General features: G+C 38.6%; 1 protein-coding gene across 1 annotated transcript; it reads left to right on the top strand.

Annotated features, from left to right (window-relative positions):
* The first annotated feature begins 1,663 nt into the window (after positions 1-1,663).
* Positions 1,664-19,711, top strand: fam120b (family with sequence similarity 120 member B). The gene is made up of 11 exons (XM_058386356.1): positions 1,664-1,765; positions 2,597-3,618; positions 3,716-3,884; positions 4,325-4,426; positions 5,155-5,327; positions 5,578-5,670; positions 8,265-8,471; positions 9,989-10,091; positions 11,456-11,563; positions 11,675-11,738; positions 11,840-19,711. The coding sequence occupies exons 2-11, from the start codon at positions 2,626-2,628 to the stop codon at positions 11,850-11,852; spliced, it is 2,025 nt and encodes a 674-aa protein (XP_058242339.1). The 5' UTR covers positions 1,664-1,765; positions 2,597-2,625; the 3' UTR covers positions 11,853-19,711.
* Positions 19,712-23,784: the final 4,073 nt, after the last annotated feature.

Below are 23,784 nucleotides of genomic sequence, written 5' to 3'. Positions count from 1 at the left end.
CATTGATTTTGAATACAAGGGGAGCCCTTTGGGGATTCTCTCTGAAGGCCACGACACGCCTTTAGACGCGCTCAGCACCTCCCCCCCCCCCCCCCCCCCCCAAAGCCAACCATCTGCTCCCAACCAAATGGCGTGTTTTTTTCCCCTTCTTTTTTCCCCACATTTCAACTGCATGTCTCCACTGTTCCTGTGCACAGCACAGTCTTCCTCTAAACTGGACTGGAAGCATGGCAAAGAACCCGCAAGTGAATGGCAGGCCACTGGCCATATGGTAAGGGAAGCTGAAAGCGAGTAAAAATGGCCCGTGGGAAATCCAATGTACTATATCAAATAGGGATATGACTTCAAGGGTAAACATTATGCGTATAGAACAGTCCGGTTAAACAGGATGGAAAACGCAAAAATCATATTCATATTATCAATCACGTCCAAGATAATACTGTCGCCGAATGTTATTTATTACATTAATTGACGCATAGCGCACAATTCCTTTATCTAGGCCAAACACAGGATAAATGAGTTGTGTGGCCTATGGATGTTTTATTTGAGAGAAGAAACAAGCTGCAGCAACGTGACGCAGCAGAAGTCGCGCGCCGATTACAATGACAAAGGAGCAGTCGCGTGGCCCAAGCCTGCGCATATGATTGATAAGAAGCAACACCGAGGATGAAAACATCCAGTATCCAGGTCTAGCTAATGGCAAACGACCATCTGTGGGCTCTGCGTGTTTTCTCTTTGTAAACTAACAGTCCAGCGACGAGATTAACAGATTAGTACTGATTCCAGGCAGGTCTTTGTATTTTAAGTCCGATTAATTTTGCCAGCTGCTGCAAACTAGCAGGTAGTCCTCGCAGTGTGTGTGCGCGTGCGTGCGGCTTGAATTCTTCGGCTGAGGAGAGTCGCGTGCCGATGCCCCTTAGAGAACATCTGCCCCTTTTCCCCAGGGTGGTTTTGTTCATATGAGAATTTTAGAATGAAAGAGAAAAAAAATCAATAACTTACAGAGAAACAACCTGCTCGTTATATGTGGTTATAGACAGCCTATATAGACATGTACATTAGTTCATTCAGCTCACTTTATCAAAATAGGCTACTGTAAAGCTTTGGAAAGTTAATAGTGGTTAAAACAATCATATGTAGTCAGGTTTTTTTTACGTTAAGCAAAATGCAGTGGTTGCACTGATGGTGAAATAACAAGCCGAAGATTAAAGCCAAAAAAAGCAAACAGGCAAACACAACCAGCAAAGTTGATGATTACAGCGTTTCTTTTGGGATACTTTTTTGTTTGTTGTAGCTAGGCTTATGTTGTCACTTAGTCTGATTTGTGTGGATACGCTGTTACAACTAGGTTATTTTTAAAAGTATCCAAGTGACAGGTTTTAAAATTAGTAGAATTACACATTTCACAGATAAAATGGTCAGAAGTGACACTAGCACTTTCTCCATGTAGCTCTCATTGATTTATTCTGAACTAAAATCTTTTAGCATAAAATACTTTCACCTCGATTTTACTTGTGAAAACAGTTTATATTAATATTTTTTTCAACAAGACAGCACAACTGCTGTGTGTGTTTCAGAGAGAGAGAGAGAGAGAGAGAGAGAGAGAGAGAGAATCTTGCATGATGGTATGTACTGCGCCTTTAAGGCGTTGTGGACTGTGTGCGGTTTTCCGGAAGCGGAAGTATATGTAGATATTCACTGTAAACATTGTGCAAATCACTGCGTAGTATCTGACTGGCAGTTCATTGCCTCATCAAGTTTAATGGTATGCATTCTGAGCTTGTTTTGCAATCTTTCATGTTATCAGTTTGATATATTAATGCTGTAATTTTTTGATTGCATGAGAACTTTAGCATTAAATAGGACTCAAACCTCTACTGTCTTCTTATATACTGCTACGACTTTTTGTCCAGTGGAGTCTGTTTAGAAAGCGTTGCATGTAATTATTTAGGGGGGAATTAAATATCTAGCTGTGAAGACACTGTATAAATTCTTCCACGTTCTGTTGACTCATATTTATTTGCAGTGAAACTGTTGACCACATGACAGATAACCTGAATATCAGTTAAACAGTCTTAACGTGACACTTTTATAGTGCAGATTTAGTATAATCTGTGGGATTACTTAAACTATACTGCAACCTTGACAATATTTTGCCAAAATGACTTACATTAACTTAAAGCAGGGATTCACAAACAGCCAGGGATGCCCTTACTTGTAAAAGCAAACAAACAAGCAAAGTAATTAATTACTTAACTACTACTACTACTACTTATAATAATAACATAATTCACATAGGCTAATAACTATAAGAACTTAATTATAATAACTGTGATAATGGTGGGTTGTGATAACCGCCACTGAAACAAACGATCATATTCACAGTGCCACACTAAATACCACTTTAAAAGTAATGAAAGCTTTGCTATGCAAAAGTAAATAAAAACATCTCTAAATCAAACTGCACATATCAGTAAATAAAACGAATTTAGGAAATAACAAATTGATATGCACACATAGATATATTCTTAGAATATATTCATATTGTTCAATAATGTTAATCTAAATCATGCGTTGCTTTGTTTCTTTTCTTAAGTTCTGAACCTGCAAAAAAAGTGTGCAAATATGGGAGTAAAAGGCTTACAGTACTTTATGGAGACTTGTTATCCTGACACTTGTCTACATGTGGACTTGAGACAGTTGGCTGCAGCTCATGCCAAAGCTCATCCTGACATGATGCCTACCATGGTGGTGGATGGAATGGCCTGTTTGAGGTACTGGTATCGGTGTGAAGCCTGGGTCCATGGTGGTCAGTGGCAAGAGTACATGCATTTTCTACACAAATTCGTGGATGCATTTAAAGTGTCCGGCTTAAGGTTGGTCTTCTACTTTGATAGCACTATAGAGGAACAGAAGAGAGCAGAATGGGTGAAGAGACGCCTGAGAGTCAACCAGGATATAGCCAGGATATTTAACCACCTTAAGAATCGTCACCAACAACCAGATAGAAAAATGTTCTGCCTACCTTCAGGACTGGCCAGCTTCTCCACATTTGCATGCAAATCTCTTGGTCAAGAAACATACTGCTCTGTTCGTGAAGGAGACTACGAGATCGCTGAATATGCACTCTGTAACAACTGCATCGGTATTCTTAGTCAGGATACAGACTTTATCATTTATGACACAGTTCCTTATATGTCCATTGCTAAACTCAGATTAGAAGATATGACGACAGTCCAGTACTCAAGAGAAAAGCTGTGCCACATTCTGAAGCTTCAAAAATCTGATCTTCCTTTTCTGGCTTGCATCCTGGGTAATGATATTGTCCCAGAGCATCAACTGCAGAATCTCCGTAAAAGTGTTTTGAGCTTGTATGGGAAAAAGCACCCAGGTGATAAGGTCCAGGCTGCAGCAGAGTTCATAAACAGCCATTGTCCAAATAGTGATGAAACACGGATCTCCACTCTACATTTATCCAAAGTTGATATGGAGGTTGTTGAAAAGGGAATCCAGTCATATCTTCTCCCAGGACAAACATCACCTTGGTTAGATCGAAGCTTACCTTTGCCAAAGCAGGTGTGTGTGATGGAAAAGTACCTGAACAAAGATATATTGCAGGTATTGTATAACTGAATCTCTGCAATATTTTAAAAATCAGTGTAAAAAAACATTTGATTAATTTTCTAAAAAAAAAAGAAAATTTTCTGTCCTGCAGGCAGCAAAAGAGAGGCACATCCAAGCAGAGGGCTTTATGATCTATAATGTCCTGCAGTATGGGGTGGTGGAATGCAGCAATACACTGGAAGATGAAGAACTTGGTCTGCCACCACAGGCGATTTTATACCAACCACTTAGAGAACATATCTACAGTATTCTCCTGCCTAGTAAGTTTCTTTTCTAACTGTTTAATATATATAACTTGTCATGCTTTCAGAATGAATCATCTGTTGCAACTTCATACTCAACAAGTAGAGGCAATTCTCTTTTTACAGACATACTGCATAATTACATAATTAATCATGAAAGCACAAGAATTAAGAAAAACGACTTCTCTTAGTATCCTGCATGAGGAATTGAACAAAATTTCCAGGAACACTGTGTGTGATGTGGATATACACACTGGATGTGTCACCAGTCTATTGCAGGCCATGAAAAACACACACACACACAGTTTTTCATGTTTTTTGGAAGTAGGAGAAAACCACAGATCCTGGTTTAAACCCAAACAGACATACCATGTGAAATGCCACACAAACAGTAACCCGAGGTCAAAGAATTTCATACTAACTAACAGATTTATCTCACTTCTCCATCTCCTCTGTAGGTTCTTATGGTGAAACAGTGTCTGTGCAGGAATGGTTTGTTTTTCCTGGGAATCCACTTAAAGAACCCCAAAAGGTGTATCCAAAGCCTCTAAACCTTCCAGGTGCTATATATTTTATTAACCTAAAGTCTAAAAACAAGCATGTCTGACTGATACCACCACCACCACCACCAATTTGATAAAAAATTCCAGGACAGTGGTAGCTTACAGGTTAAGGAATTAGACTACTGCTAAGCTGTAAGTCACTTTAAAAAGTGGCAGTTAAAGTAATAGAGATATATGTAAAGTTCCATAAAAGCAAAAAAAAAAAAAAAAAATAGTAAACATTTTATGCTAAAGTGCTGCTCCCTCCACACTCTTCTGCTCTGTTTGTTTTTAAGAGGTTGCTTTGTGTTTGTGGTTATTGACATATCAACACTGAAAGGTTAACAGTGTTTCCAGTGACAGATTTCTAGTAGAGGATAAACAAAGCAGTGTATACAACAATGTCTAATGTCCTCAGTAAAGCTGCTTTATATTTTATCATGTTTTTTAAGCAGTTGACTAAACATTTAGATTTGTGGCCAGAAAAGCGTGTGCAGTTTTGTTTATTACAACAGTCTAAAATATCTGGTCTGGTAGATTATTTTTCTGATGGGATCATTTTTAGACAATGTGATAAATAGCTAATAAGAATCAGATATCATAGTGTAGTTTGGGTCAATAAGAGCTCATTAGATTATTAGGAGGAAGCCCACAATGCAAAAATAGCATACCATACATTTTTTCTGCTTGCCATGTTCTCCCTGCTGCCATTCTAATAATTGCTTACTGTATTGGTCAATTCACAGAAGGAACTCCTGACCTTACGACTCTGTGGTTCGGAAATGCTACAGAGGTGAAAAGCATCCGAGTGTCCGCTTTCCTGGCTGTTTTTGACCTACAGGACTTTACTGAAGATCTTAAATCTTTTGACACTACTTTGGTAGCTGTGATTTGTCTTGTAGCATACATAGCTACTCAGGTGCGTTTAACGTGCATGTCGCTGTATTCTGCTTGAATGTACTACATAATGTAATGTACTACATAATTGCAACCTAATCACACACTGACCTATTTATTTACTCTAGCTTGTTGATTTACATTACACTTCCCTAGTTACTTCAACTGAAAAGGCCTTTCTTTATATTCGATCCTCTAATTGTTTGTTTTGTACACTGGATTATAACTTTCACTGCTTGCAAACTAAAGAGAAATATTTGTTCTTATTTTAGGCTAAACACTTTTCCGTAGAAGACATAGATGCATATCTAAGCCAAGCCGTCTGTATCAGATATAAGTCTCACACAGAGCTGCAGCACATGAGGGTAAGCAGTTTGTGTATTTCTCCTCCTTTGGAACTTACAGGCAGCTTCATGAAGGGAGAGGAGTTTGCTTTCACTTGGTCTGAGCCATGAAAGTGTTAAAATGGGTCTAGATTTAGGTCTTTCCTTCATTATTAGCTTAAATATGTAATCTTTTCCAAAGGTGCCCTCCAGCTATGTGCAGTTTGTGTTTTTAACTCCACATAAGTCTCCACATAAACAGAAACAGTGCAGTGTTTTGGGTGCTGGTGAATGATTAAAGCACATTTGTATCCTGCATTCTCAAGGAGACTGCAGGCTGATTTCCTCAGTGCTGCAACTCCGGGTAAATACTTCTCTCTCTTGCCAAACCAGCACTTCATGAAACCATCGTTTTCTCCCAAAACAGCAAGTCGTCTTGAACGATGTGTTGGATTCTATCACTCTTCGGGAATAAAGAGAAAAGAAAGACTGGGGGGATCATTTTTGGTCGCTTTGTGACATTCCTCCCTGAAACTGCTCTAATTGTGGTCTGAACCTGAGAGCAACGCTCTGGTGACAGGCTCCGAGACGTCCCTGCTGTTGACCACAGGCCTATTTCAGCTCCCTCCCTAATTTAAACCTACTACACACACTATTTAAGACATTGCCTCCACGGGCGCCCATGGTTTTGGGGTGGCCATATTGAATGTTCTCTGTGCAGTGGAGTAATGTTTGACTAATAAGATCCTCACAGAAGATATCCAGGATGCCTCTGCATGAGTTACATGTTTTTCTGCTTTGTGCATGAACCGATTCCCCTCAGCTCCCAATGCGCACACAGTCTCTGTTTGCATGTTAAAAAAAGAAATCATGCATTTAACCCAAAAAGCTTAGGTAACTATAATCTCTTATGTCTAATCTTTGATAGATATCAGCTTACTCTGATATATCAAGTTGTTTAAGCATATTGATCTTTTTATTCATATCTCTTCAAATGTTTGAGGGATAACTTGAGGGAAATTCTACAGTAAGCAGATAGTTTACCTTTTTGAGCTTTGATGGTTGTTTGTTGTCAACATGTCTGCATTGTTTCTGTGTGTACATTTCAGTAAAGCTGAGGTGAGATAGGGGCGTTTATATTTCCAGTAATATGCAGGGTGGTGAATGATTGTGTTCAGGGTCTATGTGTTTTGGGGGCACCAAGCAGCAGGTGTTGAGCTGCTGAGCGACTCAGGCAAGCGTGTGTGTGTGTCAGTGTCTGTGTGTGTTTAAGTCACAGTGGCGACAGCTTGCCGCTGGCCAGATGAAAGTGTGTGAAGCTCTCCTGCCTCCCATGTGCCGGAGGGAGGCAGGAGCACCTGTTGCACACACTATTGTTGTGTCCCATCAGGAGCAACACTGTCACATCTGCCTGAAATGTGAAAGGGGGATCACAGGGGAGGAGGCGGGGGGAGAGACGAGGCAAGCTTTAAGAGCCAGACAGATGGCAGGAGAGTCTCCTGGGGCTGCTTGATACCCCCCTCAATCTCTCTCTCCTCCTTTGCTGCTTTGTGACAGTGAGGGAATGTGAATACACACACGGATGCCTCTGTGTGCCGAAAGCAACAACCACTACACACTCTTAACTGCTAACTACTAGCATTTTATGTTTTGGAGAAACTTTATGAAATTAAAAATTTTAACCCAGTAGTGAACCAATACTCACTGCTTCTTGTGCAATATCTATACATTTTGTTTCCCCTGTGTATACTGGACTCTATTGTTTAGTATTCTTCTCCATACATGAATGTTTCAGGACATGTAATGGCACAGATGCACCCTCACACAGGTGAATGATCTGCTCAGAAGGTTAAGAGTTACCATTAATGTTAATCTGTGCCCTGAGGCCCTGCCTTAGTTTCACAGACATCTGGCTGGAGCAGCTTTCATTGTTTCTGTGGTCAAATGCTGGAAGAACAGCTGCTGCTCTTGCTTTTAGAATAAAGCTCGGCACTCTATCTCTGCGCCTAACAGCAAGCTACCATTGCTAATCATTGTCTAAATGTTTGCTGGCAGGTCTTCAAGCATGAAATTTTTTTGAATCTGTTTTTAATCAGTACAACCCAAATAATGTCCAGCTTTCAATAGGTACAATAATGACTTAGCTAGGAAATGAATTGAGTTGCAGTCCATAAATAGAAATGACCTGAATTGCAGTCTTAGAAGAAAACCCAGCCCCTAATCATTGTAATGTTATAATTGATGATATAAAGGCTTGGGCCGTTAGCCACCGCTGAAGCTTTTGACATCATGTGCTTTTGTTTACTTTAGTGTAAGCTGTGTTTGAGACCAGAGCAGGTGGTTGGCAAGTCTTTCATTTTGGTGTCGCAGGCGCTAATCAGTCAGTCCTTCTCTTATCTCTCTCTGCTGGGGGGGGTGGCCAGGTGAGCAGTGGACAGTTGAGGGGGAATCTGCCTCCACCCCCACACACATCCCGTTATCTCTACTCTTTCTTCAGTTTACATTCCAAGTGCTGTAGCCTTAGTGTAGTCAAATATATAATGGACTTTAATTACTCACCTTTGTCTATCTGATTTGAGGTTTTAAACCTCAGTCTTGCAATATTAAATTTATCCTTTGTGTAACTGATTTTGCAGGTTCCTCAGGTGGACCCAAGGGCTGTTCATCTTGGTTCCCTCTTTGTACGGGGCCTAACCTATCTGATTGCTGCCAATAGTGCCTGTGGAGTTCCTTTTCCAATGAATGAGCTCATGCCTTGGAAAATGTTTGATGGCTTGCTGTTCCATTCTAAGTACCTACAGGCACATTCTGGTTGTGCTAAAGAGGAGCTGCTAGAGGGCAATGTAAGTAGAGTATGCTTGTTGAAGATGTTAAATGTGTTATAAGGTGTAAGGAAAAGATGTAATATATTACAGTGGACTATTGTTATCCATTTTTTATTTGGAAACACAAAAAAGGTTTTAGAAATTTGAAATATTTAAAACAAAAAAGTAAATGTTTAATATCCTGAGTATTTACTATTTAGGATTCTATTTCTAGCTCCCTATTTAAATGTAAGCAAGTGTTGCCCATGTTAACTGCTTTGTACAAAAAGGTCAGATTTTGTCTAATCTCTTCTGCTGAAGCATGTGTTCAGACGACATGCTGATGGATTTGATCTAAAATGGATCATAAGCTTTTGTACATGCCAGCTTGAGTGTACGTTTAAAGCAAACAGGGCATGTACCAAATAATAAGAAACTCTGAAATACATGTAAACAAGTTGTGCATAATTAGAATTTGTAATTAAATAGTTATATTGAATTAGAAAAGAATCAGAAGTAGAAGATTTTCACTAGTACTCTCAGACTTTTGGACCCCATTTTATGTATTCATCAATAACTGGCAAAAGGCTGTGGATGAGTAACATTGTTTATCCAGTGCCCACAGTATCTCCTTTGATGAGTCAGGCCAGTCCCAGCCAGTGGTCCATATGTCTGACACATGCTGCTCTAGCTTTGAACCAGACTAGCAACAGTTTTTCCGGCAAGCATCGGGTGCAGATCATATACTCTATATGCACACATGGAATCTGGCTTGATTTGCAGACAAAACATAAGTAGGCACAAGTACTTTATCTCTTGTATCTCTTTTCTATTTAATTCTATTATTGGTTTGTTAATTAGCTACCATTACACAATATTTTGCCTTAATATGAATCAATATATAGTCAAATAAGAGCTGGTCTCATGGGTTTCTACTGCAGCTGGCTTGACTGTGGTATAGATTGGCTAATGAAAAATAGCTGTGTAGTCACTAATATCCTGTACAGACAGCTCATTAAACAAGTAGTACTGCCTCTTCATTTTGTATATCAAGATAAGAAACTTAAAACTGGGAAATATCATTGTGGTACTCCTTCACCTGCCATTATGCATTAACTCTAAATAAGAACTTAATAGCTCATTGGATTAAGAGGCTGGCTTGTCTGCTCTTTCTCAGGAGTCCAATTTTTTTCTTAATTACTCAACCCAAAATTTTCACTCCTGTAATTTTTTTCTATCTGAATTTCCCACAGTTTGAAATTTTGTGTGATTTTTTTTTTTTACTTGTTTTTTTATGTGTAAATGTTTTTTTGTTTTTTTTTCAAAAACATCTACAAGCATTACAAATTTAAGTTCATACTGAGCATATCCACACAGGCTATAAATGTAGTTTGTGTAATAACAAGCACATTATGTCTGTGAAGAGTGACAATAAGAAACTGCACACAAGCCATCACACGTAGCTGAAAATAAAACACAAACAGTGATGTTGTCAAAGTAATCATATTACGTCTTTCTTTTTTTGAGTAATATGGAGTGTGTTGTTTACCTTGCAGCCTACATGGGTATCACTGTTTCTCACACTTCGCGATCTGGTGCTTAGAGTCTGCAGAAGACATGGCTCTACTGTCCGTAGTTTTCCATGCCGACTTCAGCATGGTGAGAGAGCAGCTTTTTTTTTTGTACAAGTTAATCCACATGGTAAATCTGAATTTCCAACCACAAAGAACTACAAAAAATGTTGCTTTAAAAGGTAAATTATTTGTGTGGTAAACACTTTTCTCTGAAGTGACTTCAGAAGTAGCTGAGCAGCAGACCTGAGACATGGCATTCACAAGCACAGAAGCTTAACCACTGACCTTACCCAGCCTCATGGAAAAAATAACTGAATACTGGGATGCTTATTATTATTATTATTATTATTATTCTCCTCATCCACTCTACCGCTGAGCTGCAAAGCAAAACTGGAGACATTGCTGTCTTTCGACTATGCAGGTTTGATCATGCTGTGATTATTTCCTTTTTCGAGAGCCTGATCATCAGTGCATGAAGAATACATGAACATAAGAATGGACTGATAGAGCAGAGCACACACTGTACTGCAGAGAATAATCCAGTGGTCCCTCTTGCAGACAAACAATATCCTTTCCCCTGCATAATACACACCATCTGCTCTGTTGCAATGACACACTCTGCAGCCAACTTTAGATACGGCCACTGCTTTGTCATAACAAGAATAGTTTTTTTTTTAAAAGGATGTGAGCTATATTAAGTAACATAACAAGACAACAAAATTATAACGTGGGGGCTGTTAAAAACTCCTGGAGCCCTGCTTCTTTTCACTGATATCCAGCATACTGTGGCTCCTTAGCATGATTAAAAGAGACCTTGTGGTGAAATCATCTCCATCTGTTTTTTCTATTGATGTTGAACAGTGTAAGAAACGCATGTTGTGTCTTGGTGGCAAGCTTTGTTTATGTTTACACTAACACTATATCATGTTTGCTGCATGTCTTCGTTTATTTGTAGTGTCATCTAGAGTCTACCACTAGATGCAATATTTATCTGGCTGTATTTATTATGTTTTTTTAATGAAGAAGCATTACAAATGTCACTGGAGTAATATTTCTTTTCTGGGTGAAAATACCACATTGACATGCATAATAATACAATTGCCTACATAACTGCAAGACAAAAGAGAACATTCACTGGTGTTTCTGGTTTGGTTTCATTTTTCTTGTTTTTCTTAGAAGGGGATTATTTTGCCCTTCAGATTGTGTATTCTGTCAGTAGAAATATGATATTCAAGTATATGTATAAAAAAGAGTCTGTCTCTAATTTATGTCTGCATTTGAGCTGGTAATCACTGCCTCAGGCTTGTGGGGAGGTGGTGGTGGAGTTCAGGCTTTGGAGAATTATATGGTTTATGTTTCCAGTGATTCGCAATTTCTCTATCCCTTAGTAAATTAGGGACCGAGCCCCATAATTAAAATCACGTTTCAATGATACTGTCATTTCCTCAGGGAGGCCTATGGATGGAGAGTTTCACAGAGAATGGGAACCCCAATTCTTTAGCACCCTAGATGGCTCCCATAGACAGCAGCCGAGAGGTCCAGATTTCCACATGCAAGGTAAACTGCACACAGCTTAGAAACACTCCAGTTCATTGGTGGTGTTGGCTGTTTGTCTGTAGGTAGACTCTAACGTTAGAAAGCATACACTATTTTTTTTTTAACCCATAGGACGTCATTATAGACCAAGATCAAGTACAAGACATCCTAACAGAAGGTATCACCTTGCCCCAAGGTACATCTGCTAACTGAAATTCTTTAGTCTGAATGGTCTTATTGTGAAATTTTATTGTCATAAATCATGTTTGTTGAACTCCATTACATACTCTGTTACAGATGGCCTCAGTAGCAAAGCTAAAGACCAGATTTCACTTGACCCAGAAATGTGCAAGAAAAGAGAACATGGAGCTATTTGACGGATCATTCATTCCAGTGAAATGACAGCATCATTGATCTTCATGGATTCTCGGGTTCTTTTGTGTCCCCTTACCATCCTTTAATGCAGCTGGTGGTATACAATGCATTGTCTTGTCTGCTGTGGGTTTTACTGTCTGGCTTTGATGACTGAATAGGCCTGTGGTAGCTTTATAGCACACTTTTCCACACACTGTTTTGCTATCAGTGAGGGGATGCTGCTGCCATAATGAAAACCAGTAACAATATTTTCCATAGCTACTTATGAAAACAAAACTGAGTAATAATAAAGCTTAGAGCACCTGCCCTTGCTATTGGCACATATGTCATTTGTTTGCACAGTATACATATCGTCAACAAAAGATGAATTAAGATGTATTCAGAGTCTGTTAGTGAAGACGGCTTCCAAAGAAGAGAGTGATACCAACATCATGCCGCTGTGCATTTTCTCTGTTTATGTCCTAAACTGCTTTAAGCATTAGTTATGGGCTTTTTCTTCTTCAGAATCAGAAAAAGTTTTATTGCCATGTACAGCAACAGGTCAGCAAAGAGCACTTTACAGTACTAGGAATTTGTCTTAGTGTCAGGTGCGAACATATACACAGGTATGAAATGTCTGTACAAATGTACACAATTTTAGAAAAGAGCTAGAATAAGTTAAATAAACACTGTATAAAGTGACTTGCATGAGAAGTAGTGCAATTTAGAATGTAAAAAATGAGTGACTGTCCAAACATATATACAGATGTCAATCTGGAATGAAATAAATATTGTGTACAAAAGTGTGAGTTTGAATGAACAGTAGTGCAATTTAGAATGTGGAAATGACTGTCCATATGTTTTTTAGGGGTTGGGAGGGGGTCATCTGGGGGTAAGTGAGGCACTGTTCAGCAGGCTGACTGCAGTGGGGAAGAAACTGTTCTTGTGGCATGAGGTCCTGGTCCTGATGGACTGGAGCCTCTTGCCAGAGGGGAGGGACTGAAAAAGTTTGTTTCTGGGATGAGAGGGGTTGGCTGCGATCTTGGCTGCACGTCTCCGGGTCCTGGAGATGTACAGGTCCAGGAGGGATGGGAGACTGCAGCCGGTTACCTTCTCAGCAGAGTGGATGACACGCTGCTACTTGGCCTTGTCCCTGGCTGTAGCTACAGCAAACCAGACCGTGATGGAGGATGTGAGAATAGGTTCGATGATTGCAGTGTAGAAGCTCACCAGCATCTTCTCAGGGAGGAGAAACTTTTTCAGCTGCCACAGGAAATACATCCTCTACTGAGCCTTCTTGGTGAGGGAGCTGATGTTCTGCTCCCACTTGAGCTCCTGGTTGATGGTGGTGCCCAGGAAGCGGAAGTACTTGACAGATGTCACTGAAGAGTCACAAAGGATGATGGGGGAGGGGGGCTGGGTCCTTCCTGAAATCCACTATCATCTCCTCTGTCTTGAGAGAGTTGAGCTCCAGGTTGTTCATGCTGCACCATGACACCAGATGGTCCATCTCACTCCTGTAGGCAGACTCATCCCCGTCACAGATGAGGCCGATGAGGGTGGTGTCATCAGCAAACTTCAGGAGTTTGACAGACTGGTGACCAGATGTGCAGCCATTGGTATATAGGGAGAATAGCAGAGGAGAAAGGACACAGCCTTGGGGGGATCCAGTGCTGATGTTCCGGGAGTCAGAGACATGCTTACCTAGCCTCACAAGCTGCCGTCTCTCTGTCAGGAAGTCTGTGATCCAACTGCACATGGAGTCAGGCACATTCAGCTAGGAGAGCTTGTCTCTAAGTAGAGCTGAGACAATCGTGTTAAACATATTGGGTAAAGACATATTTCTTCATCCTAATCCTGAAATAGGACTACCCAGCATATTTTGGAGTTTTCCTGGCTCTTATCTCTGAACCCTGGTTCAAATAATTAGAAGAAATTGTGCAGAAAAATGGTACTTAGGGCCCAAGATACAGAAACACTTTTGGTGTATCCCGAATTGCATACTTGTGTACTATTCTATGCCATTTTGTAGTATAAATAGTGTGAGTAGCATGTTTACACTGAAATAAAAAGAAGTACCTGGATGTGCTGTGGAATGTTGGACAATTCAGGACCTGAATGGTTGCAGCTTTGCTTATGTGTTGTGATTTATTTTTCAACAGTAAAAAAACTTCACTCTATTCTGTTAAAGCTAGCAATGTTGCCTTATATGCGTTTGACGTCTTTTGCAATCATTTGTGTTCCATTACAGATGATACTACCCTACTAAAATCCATACACTAGACTGTAGAGTAAATAGTGTACAAATAGAAATACTTCATTTGGGACACAGCTTTTGTAAATGATATGCATCACTAACAAACTGTCAAATATTTGCCAAGAAACCTACAATGATAAATATTCAGCTGTAGCACTAATTAGCCTAAGGTGATTTATTACTTTAAGTATATCTTATTCTAGGGGAAATTTTAATCAAACAGATGTTTGATAAGTGAGTGCAAGTCTTCCTTCTTGAATAGAGAAGAAAGAGAAGAGTGGAAGTTGTTTCTATATACCCACCCAACCATTACAAGTAATTTTTAGAGTTTTTATATAAAATAATTTAGTTACATTTAGGAAGAAACAAAAACACATTTACACACTAACATCTCATTTAAATAAAGAAGGATTCTTTAAAAAAAAAAAACCTTATAATCGTTGTTGAGGCCAATTTTAAAATCATTTTAAGATATAGCCAAAAATACAGTAAAATATTTTTTTCTCATTAATCTGCAAAATATTGGCACATCACATTAACAAGTATTTACCCTTTACCCAGTACCAACCTCCGTGTGAAATTACAACATATACAATTTAAGTGAACAACAATTAGTAACATTTTGTAGGAAAACGGGGAATATAAAAAAGTGTCTACAACCTGGTTGCATAAGTGCACACCCTTTTAAATTTGGGGATGTGACTGTGTTCAGAATGAACCAATCACATTCAATCACATGTTCCAAAGTATTTGTAATACAGCTATCATCAATTAAATTGTGATGAGCCCCAAATAAATATCTTCTGTGAAGTCATGGTTTACAAAGGCTTGCAAAGCATTCAGACTATCTTGACTTGTTGAAAGTCATTAATCAGGAGAAATTAAAAAAAAAAAAAAAAAAAAAGTTTTCAAAACATTGGATGTACCATGGAACACGGTAAAGGCCATCATCAACAAATAGAAAAAATGGAGCAGCACAGTGGCATCACTCAGAACAGGATGTCTCTCTAAAATATATACAAGGACAGGACTAAAATATACCAGGGAGGCTGCCAAGAGACTTACAGCAACTTTAAAGGAGCTGCAGGAATATCTAAGAAGTATCTCTGCATTTGACAGCAATGTCTGGGATATGGAGTAGACTAAAATTGTCTAAGCTCAACTAAATCCTTTCAAACCATGTGCCAAAATGTGTTATGGTCTGATTGGAACAATTCCAAAAGGTATGATTCCATAATTTCAAAAGGAATTTTGGTGCAAAGAAAAGCACATCAGCTAAAGATCACCATACACATGGTGCAGCATAGTGGTGGCAACATCATGCTTTAGGGCTTCTTCTTGGTCACCTCCCTGTGAGACCTGGTGCTTTCTCACATATTCCATTAAATAAAGAATGATGGAGCCTACCGGATCTTGCATGGTCTTTAAAACTGCAGGAATCTTTTGGTCCCATTCCCCACCTGTGCAGTAACACAAGCTATGGACATTTCCTTTGACCTTATGGCTCGCTCTGACATGCACTGTTAGCTATGGGGTTTTTAGAAACAGATGTGTCTATTTCATATCCATTCAACTGAATCAGGTGAACTTTGATTGGTAGAAAATGTCAATAGAAATAAGGTGCACCTCAACTCTGTGTTATAATGATAGAGTGTTTTCAGAGTTTCACAAAACTGTTCATATTTTTATGGGATTTTTTAAGTAATACAAAACAAAGTTATTTTTAACTACTTATTTACATGTATAAATCCATCCTGGCTTGTACATGTCCCATTTCTGTTATATTTTTTAAAGCTTTTTTCTTTCAGAAGATAGATGATAAACTGGTGGTGATGGATGTGTTAAATAATAATACACATTATAGAATTTTGAAAATAGATCACCTTTATGGTGGTTGTCATGCTTTGTGCTTTGTGTTTTGTTTTCAGTGCATCTGTCCTTTGACCAGGATACACAGAGTCAAACACTGCATGTAATACAATTAATTAGTAATGATGATCAAAGATTGTTCAACATAAGCAGACTATTTGCAGTCTATTGGCCAAAATATCATTACTAGAATGCAGTTTATTACTCAGTATATGAACATGTCTGGGCTGCTCTTCCCTCTGCCCATGAGGCCATGAAACAGTGGCACTGCTGGGATTTCTTAAACAGTCCAGAGAGGAAATAGGATATGGAGAAAGTTCCACAGTTCTTCCTCTCATCTACAGAAAATGAAGCCCCTGCTGGAATGAAAAACAGAGCTATACAAACACACTCCTTGACCTTGGCATGTGTGAAGCATGTAGAAATAGCAGGAAGTGGAATCAATGACAAAAAACTATCCATGACAAAAGAGTGGATTTTTGGATCTACTTTGAAAAGCTTAATAAAAATGTAGAAACTTAATAGAGAACAGAAAGTGATGCAGTTTGAGCTAATTTATGAAGAAACAACACTGGAATTGAGGTCTTTTGTTAATAAAGATGATAATGATGTGTATATAATAAAAATGATGTGATCCTCCTATTAGGGTCATGTATTTGTAGAACTAATCTAAGAGATCATTCTCTTGCAGTAGTGCGAGTTTTACATTTCACTACCAGGGCCAGTACTGTTCTATTTTCCAAACAAATCCTGATCATTTACTGTTTTGTTCTATTTAATCATTTCCTGGTGGCCTTGCATGCAGCTTAGGTCTTTTTTTGAGGCATAAGGCAAAATTAGCAATACAACAATGGAATGTCAGCTTAATTATAGTTTGTATGGGTCAAAATTAGCAACCCAGAACCATAATCTTCTTTTTATCGGTTCACTTTTAGCATGTGTATATGTGTGTGCACGCGTGTGTGCGTGTGTGTGTGCTCGTACGGTAAATATAGACTCTGTGCCCATGGCGCTGTGGTCATAGCCTAGTGGGTTGTGGCTGGAGTGGGCGTGAGTGGGGGATCTGGTGCAGGGGATCAGTGGTGAGAGGTAGTCATCACTATAGCTGTAGTGGGGATCTGAGCGTTTGTTGTGCAGCAGACTCTGTGCACTTGGGGTGGGGTGGGCTCTGCCACAGGAACCCAGACTTTGGCACATACTCATCTCTGTTTCCTTTATAAAGGGATAGAATTGTTGGCTCAAAGAAGCCACAAATGCAAGCTAGGCCTTTTTCTTTTATTTATCTATTTATTTTTTAATCAAGCTAAGTACCCTACATTGGTCAGTTGGCTGGTGCATCTCAGTAATGCAGTAGAGGGTGAATGGAAAAGATATTTGCCAACAACATAAGGATATAGAAGAGTTTACTTGATGTAATGAGGGTAATTATAGATAGTCTGATCTGTTTCTGTAATAATAACCTCCTTCCAAAGACTTGGTCTTATGAGCAAAACACAAAGTCATTCCATAGTTTAAAATTACACTCTGGTACTGTCTTGAAAGAACTGTAATCATTTCCTCATGCCAAGAAGAGCTTGTTTAAAATTAGTATCAGGTAGGGATGCAGCAGAATCCATTGTTCAGATTTTGAAGCAGTTTTGCATATTATCAGGGATATTTTTGTCACTTTACAAAACCTCTAAAAATACAGGACTGTTGTGACTACACAGAGCCCCTGATATTTATGGTTGCAGCTATAAATAGAGGACTGTTAAACCCAGGAACCGGGCCCATTTCTGCGTCTGCCATAATTGTATGTGGATTCTCAAAATTACACAAAACACAACCGAGGAAAACAGACAACTGAGGGCAAAAATAACTTCACTGTTGACTGTTTCAGTAGTGCCTGGTGCTCTAGCTGGCCAAAAACGCTTTATGTCTTTATGTAAGAATCACATTACTTAAACATTGCCACTTCATGTTTTCCTCTCAGCAGTTCAGTGATCATAAGCAGGGCCGGGCTTCAGCTCAGCCATTCCTCTGTTACTCTCTGCAGTTCTGTGAGTAATGGGGTTTGGTCAATATTACTTTACAGAGAATATACACTATTTTACACTGGTTATATTGAGATTTAAAAAGAAAAGAGATGAGGAAGCCCTACTTTATTAACAGATGCAAACATCTGGGAACGTACTAAAATGTATTAAAATATCTTCTGATATCATCTGAAGATATGGTGCAGTTTTTTTTTTTTTTGGTTGTTTTTTTTTGCACAAATTTGTTAGATGTGTTTTATTTATGACTTGTGCATTATTGAGTCTGTACATTTCCAAACATTACATTTCTTATAAAAAATAAATGTTACAGAAAAAGATGTTTGTATGTCTGTCAAGAAAGCAACATATCACCGCTTTTCAGACAAAAATATAAAGCAAGTGTGACAGGCAAAGTCTCCAGGAAAAGAAGATATGTCTCAAGGTGCTCAGTAAAACTTATTTTCCAGTTTCCTTATAGCTCCACAAATGGTACCTGGTACCTTTTTTGTTTGTTTGTTTGTTTGTTTGTTATTACTGTTCACTGCTCTTTATGCAATATTTTTCTTTATGCTCTTTATACTATACTTTAATGAATGCAGAAATATTTAATTTCATTGTTTTGAAGGTATCTATGAATTAGCATTTCTTTTGTATGATCTTAAGACTTTTGTACAATGCATCATACAGCAAAGCCTTTAAATGATCCTGTTGTTATAATGATCAAATGTTAAACCACCAGCCACTATTGGTTTGAGTATTTCAGAAAATGCTGATCTCCTGGGGTTTTTACATATGGCAATCTCTAGATTTCGTGAAAAAAAAAAGCAGTGTGCAGTGGCTCTGTGGCCAGAAAAGCTTGTGATGAGAGAGGGCAGAGGAGAATGGCCAGACTGGTTAAAGCTGACAGGAGGTCTACTGAAACTCAAATTAACCACACTTTAAAACCATGGTAAGCAGTAAAGCATCTCAAAATGCACATTGTGTTCTATTCCTGTCAGAAATCTCAGAACATGAATATGAAGTTGAAGATGAAAAACATCACCTGTTTTTTGTCCAGTTTCAGCTTCACATTCCTGACAGGAGTGATTTTCTGCTGTTGTAACCCCACTGTTCGGGGTGTTATCGGAATCAGAATCAGAAAAAGTTTTATTGCCAGGTCCAGCAAAGGGTCAGCAAAGAGCACTTTACAGTACTAGGAATTTGTCTTGGTGTCAGGTGCGAACATATACACAGATATGAAATGTGTATACAGTTTTAGAATAAAACTAGAATAAATTAAATAAATACTGTATACAGAAAGTGACTTTGCATGAGAAGTAGTACAGTTTAGAATGTAAAAGTGAAAGCGACTGTCCAAACATATATATACAGATATAAAGTATGTACACAATCTAGAATGAATATAATATTGTATACAGAAGTGTGAGTTTGCATGAACAGTAATGCAATAGTGCAATTATGTGTACTGATATGCGTTATTGTTAATATTATTAATATTATTGTATGTATTATTTAATACATTGTATGTTCTTGTTGTTGTTATTAACAGTGGTAGTCTCAATGGTTAAGGTTCTGGGTTACTGACCAGCACCTCCAAGCTGCCACTAACCCTCTCTGCTCCAGGACATCATGGCTGACACTGTGCTTTGATACCAGCTTCATGAGATATGTATAGAAAAGCATTTCACTGTGCTGTAATGTATATGTAACAAATAAACATTTTTTATATATCATTGTTGTTATTATTGTTGTTATAGTGTTTCATGCTATAGTCCTTTATGACTTTCCCCTAAAATTAGTTACTGCTTAACAATAACAAAAAAAAAAGTCTATAATTGAAATAAACTGACTTTAAATGCCATCTCCAGTGACCTTTTGCTGTGTGTGCAGCTATGTAACATTCAAAAATTGAGCCCCACCTCCTCAAGGATGTCATGGAACTATTCCTTCGGGAGCAAGACATATATCAGTCGGAGCAAGCAATCCACCTCTTTCCCAGCCTGTGGGATAAAATACAGCTTGCTCACACAGCCTGGCTGAGGCTAGTGGAAAAATTGCTAGGGGTTGTTAGTAATTTACCTTTAAAGAGATTTTTGCACAGCCATTCACTGATGCAGGATAATCTCTCTTTGTGATTCGTAACAATATAACTCCAAATGAGGAGGAAATGTCAGGTTATGTTTCAGAGGTGACCTCCTCCCCACCCTCCATCTGTAGGAATGGCCTGTGCTCATTGCAACATATGCTGCCTGTTGCACAGCCACCATCTGTTCCCTCCTAACTGATGAAGTGATCCTGTTGCCATGGAGATCAGACCATTCAGTGAACTGGCCTTGGAAACGTTTCCCGCAGGAGCTTCCCCCTTTTTTCTTTTTTTTCTTTTTCTTCCTTTTTTAACGTCTTTCTTTGTGTTGTACAGAAACTCTTCATACAATTCTGACCAACAGAGGAAGCTAAAAGAGGGCCACAACAATTTGCTGTTGACTCGTGTTATCGCCTTGATCCCAGTTAACCCTTTTTCAATTTCAAGTGATTCCGTACTGATATCTATTTCTTTAATTTAAAGTGTGCTTTGCATTGTATGAATGAATGCGTGAATGAAAGGCATGTGAGTTAAATAGAATTAAATAATAATATAAGCATAAAAAAAATAAAAGAACAAATAATCAAAAAATAGAACACAGCTACAAGATTTTTTGTATATGTTTAATTATAACTTTTATCTACTTCTAACAATCTAATATTAACAAATAAGCAGCAAATTGTTGCACATTTCTAGAGTTTATTCAGAAGTTTATAACATCATTGTTTACATCTGAACAATTCCCAGGAGTATCGACCAACGGCAGACCTCCCTGAGGACAGAGGCCTCAGCAGCCGGCTCTTTGTGTGGCTACTGTACATGGCTCTGAGGGTGATGGTGTCTGATGTCTTTGCTCATAACTGCCACTTTTCTGTTAAATCCAGGCCACAAATGAGGGGAAACAGCAGTGCCAAACAAAAGAACCAAGAGAGAAGCCAACGTCTGTGGAAATTCAATCCCAAAGACCATGCTTGCAACCTGTCTGCTTCTTTTCAACTCAACTCTATCTAACCAACTCTCGTTTGACAGACGAAAGATAATGATTGAAGGAGCCATACTTCTTTATTGGACCTGTTAGCCATATGTCAGTCTTTAAAGTGACATTGAAAAATGGCCTCATAAACTTGCTGACAGTGCTACAACACAATAGAATGTAAAACCTGTAAAGTTTTGACACTAGGTCTTGAGTAGGTCTAGTTTTAAATATGTACACTAACATCAGTACTTCTAACTGACATCAAAATGTGAAGACCGGTAAATACATGAATAATTTAAAACAGAAATGGGTGATGTGGTAAAATTGCAGGCTGCTCTGCAGTAGCTTTACTGTAATGATATGGGGGAAAGCAGTTATGATTTGCTAACATAATGTGCAAATCGTCCACATCAGGAAGGCACCCAGAGGACAAAAGGGGGACAGGGGGAGTGTGTGGAAGTGGAAGTCAGACGTGAAAGGATGTAGAGGGAAGGGAGTGCACTTCCTGCCTGCTCCACTCAGGCAGATAGAATGCTTGTTGGACATTTCTGGTTGGAATTTACTTCACTGATCCTTGCTTCTCAGCCCTGCCCAATGACTACAATATGTGTTATCAGTTTCAAAGCCATGTAGTAACGTAACTTTATAAGCACTGTAACAGTATTATGTCATAGGGCAGTCTTAGAGCTTTGTTTTACGTCATCACCATAAATATAAACTGTTTCAGCTTCTGACTTTTACATTTGGTGATATTAGATAACTAGTTAAAAGACTGAAGGTTCATGCTCCAATTTGTGTTGAAAAGAATAAGTCTTATAACATTGATATATTTCAAATAGCTGAGCAGACAAAGGTTAAGGGTCCACTGGGGCAATGCTGGGATTTAAACTCAGGACCTTCTGAAAATCATGAGACCAGCATTTAACTGTGCTACCACTGCCTGTTTCTACTGCTAGCTAATTTTGTTTGTTTTTGTTCTTTTAAATCTTTACATTTATTTGTACGTTTTCACTTAGATCTCCCATAAAATTCTACACAAGCCTGGTGTAATGTGATATTTCTTTGGATTATTTAGTTTGTGTAAACTGTGGTTGAAGCTGTCATAGTCTAAGTGTATGTGCACGTGGGCTAAGTGAAGCAGGAATTCCAGCTTGTTAATGCTAAAGACTGGTTGGTGGAATTTGATGCTTCCACTGCACTGAGGAATTTACACCACTCTTCTTCATTGTGGACCATAATGAGTGTTATTGTAAAACTGACAGAATACTGGACTGGATGCTCACAGCTCCAGGCTGTCTCCTAGTTCCCAATGTAGATTGTCCTGAACTTTGGGTGACTGAAACAAAAGCTGTGATTGACATCCACTGCCACAAGTGCATGTGGTCGACAACAATTTCCTCTAAAATGGGAAATTTTATGTGTATATATATATATATATGGCACAAGTACGCTCAAAGCATTGTGCTATGGATCTCTAATAATCTCAAATAACCGGTTAACAGTCCGCAGAATGATGATCCTCTGGGCTCTTTTTTACTTAATATCTAGCATTCACAGCAAAACTCACTGTGAACTATTTAAATGACACAAATCCTGTACAAAAATGTGCATATTTACTGAAAACAAACTTTTTTCCCCAGTTTATTCCTTTCAAAAATATTTAATCATTTTATGACTATATTTCCACTGACACACACACACACACACACATCTGTATATATTTAACTGACACAAGTAATCTAGACATGCTCAGTAGCTTCACTTTTATACTTTAATAATTCAGGGTTGTCTCGTGGGTGTCTTTTTCTAGTAGGAAAAATCCCACTCCCCTCTTCTAGAAATGATTTAAACACTGCCAAAATAGCAAACATGAATCCCCACACAAGCTTAGAATTAAATTTAGCTGAGTTGTGATTTACTGGAGCCTGTGAGTCCAGTCACAGCTGAAAAAGTGGTGTCTCAGAAAACAAAAGGAGAGAGAGAGAAACCTCACATATTGCATGCAGTGGCCAAACCACCCCCCCAAAACCCCCCCAACCCACCACCGCTACCACCACCGTCTACAACGCCCTACTAGAGCAGCAAATCAAAACCAGTTTTATTTTTTCCCACATTTGAGAGAGGCTGTTGCTGATGATCCAAATATATTTTAATGTGAGCCTCTAAAGGCAACCAACAGGACAATAAAAGACAATAAAAAAAGGACCAAGAAGGGAAAAATGGTGTTGAAACCTCGACAGCCTCTTATTATCGTCTCATTTCGGCACGCCCCTCTCGCATCAGTGCACTGACATTTGGGTTGCGTTATTCCTGACAACTCAGGCACAGTCTCAATTCCTGTTTTTAAAAATAAAGCATTACTATTTAAAGATTGACCTCTTGTAGAAAATTTGTTTTGGTATCCACTCTGAAATTGTAGCAGATGGCAAGAATTCATGTTGTTTTTCACTTGACATGCCACTGGTTGTCTTCAAGAGGCCTTAGACATGCTTGTTAGATTTCTTCAGTGTTAGTTTATCTGAAAATATATATTTTATTGATTTGGTGTTCTTAATCAAACATGTGTTCATTCATTTTTAACTGACAAACATTTGTTTGGTTATGTTTTCTAAGACTGAACTGCTACCCTGAACATACTTCTGAATTATCCTCAGCAAAGTAACTGTTAAAGTTTTTTGCTCTATAATG

Source organism: Hemibagrus wyckioides, linkage group LG03 (assembly GCF_019097595.1).
Source record: "Hemibagrus wyckioides isolate EC202008001 linkage group LG03, SWU_Hwy_1.0, whole genome shotgun sequence".
Classification (NCBI taxonomy): Eukaryota; Metazoa; Chordata; class Actinopteri; order Siluriformes; family Bagridae; genus Hemibagrus; species Hemibagrus wyckioides.
The sequence above is the reverse complement of the archived record's forward strand: the minus strand, read 5'-3'. Positions and strand labels throughout refer to the sequence as shown.

Coding starts and splice junctions, on each gene's coding strand:
- fam120b (XM_058386356.1), top strand. CDS start 2,626: ATGGGAGTAAAAGGCTTACAGTACTTTATGGAGACTTGTTATCCTGAC. Junction 3,619..3,715: donor TGAACAAAGATATATTGCAG/GTATTGTATAAC, acceptor TCTGTCCTGCAG/GCAGCAAAAGAGAGGCACAT. Junction 5,671..8,264: donor CAGAGCTGCAGCACATGAGG/GTAAGCAGTTTG, acceptor CTGATTTTGCAG/GTTCCTCAGGTGGACCCAAG.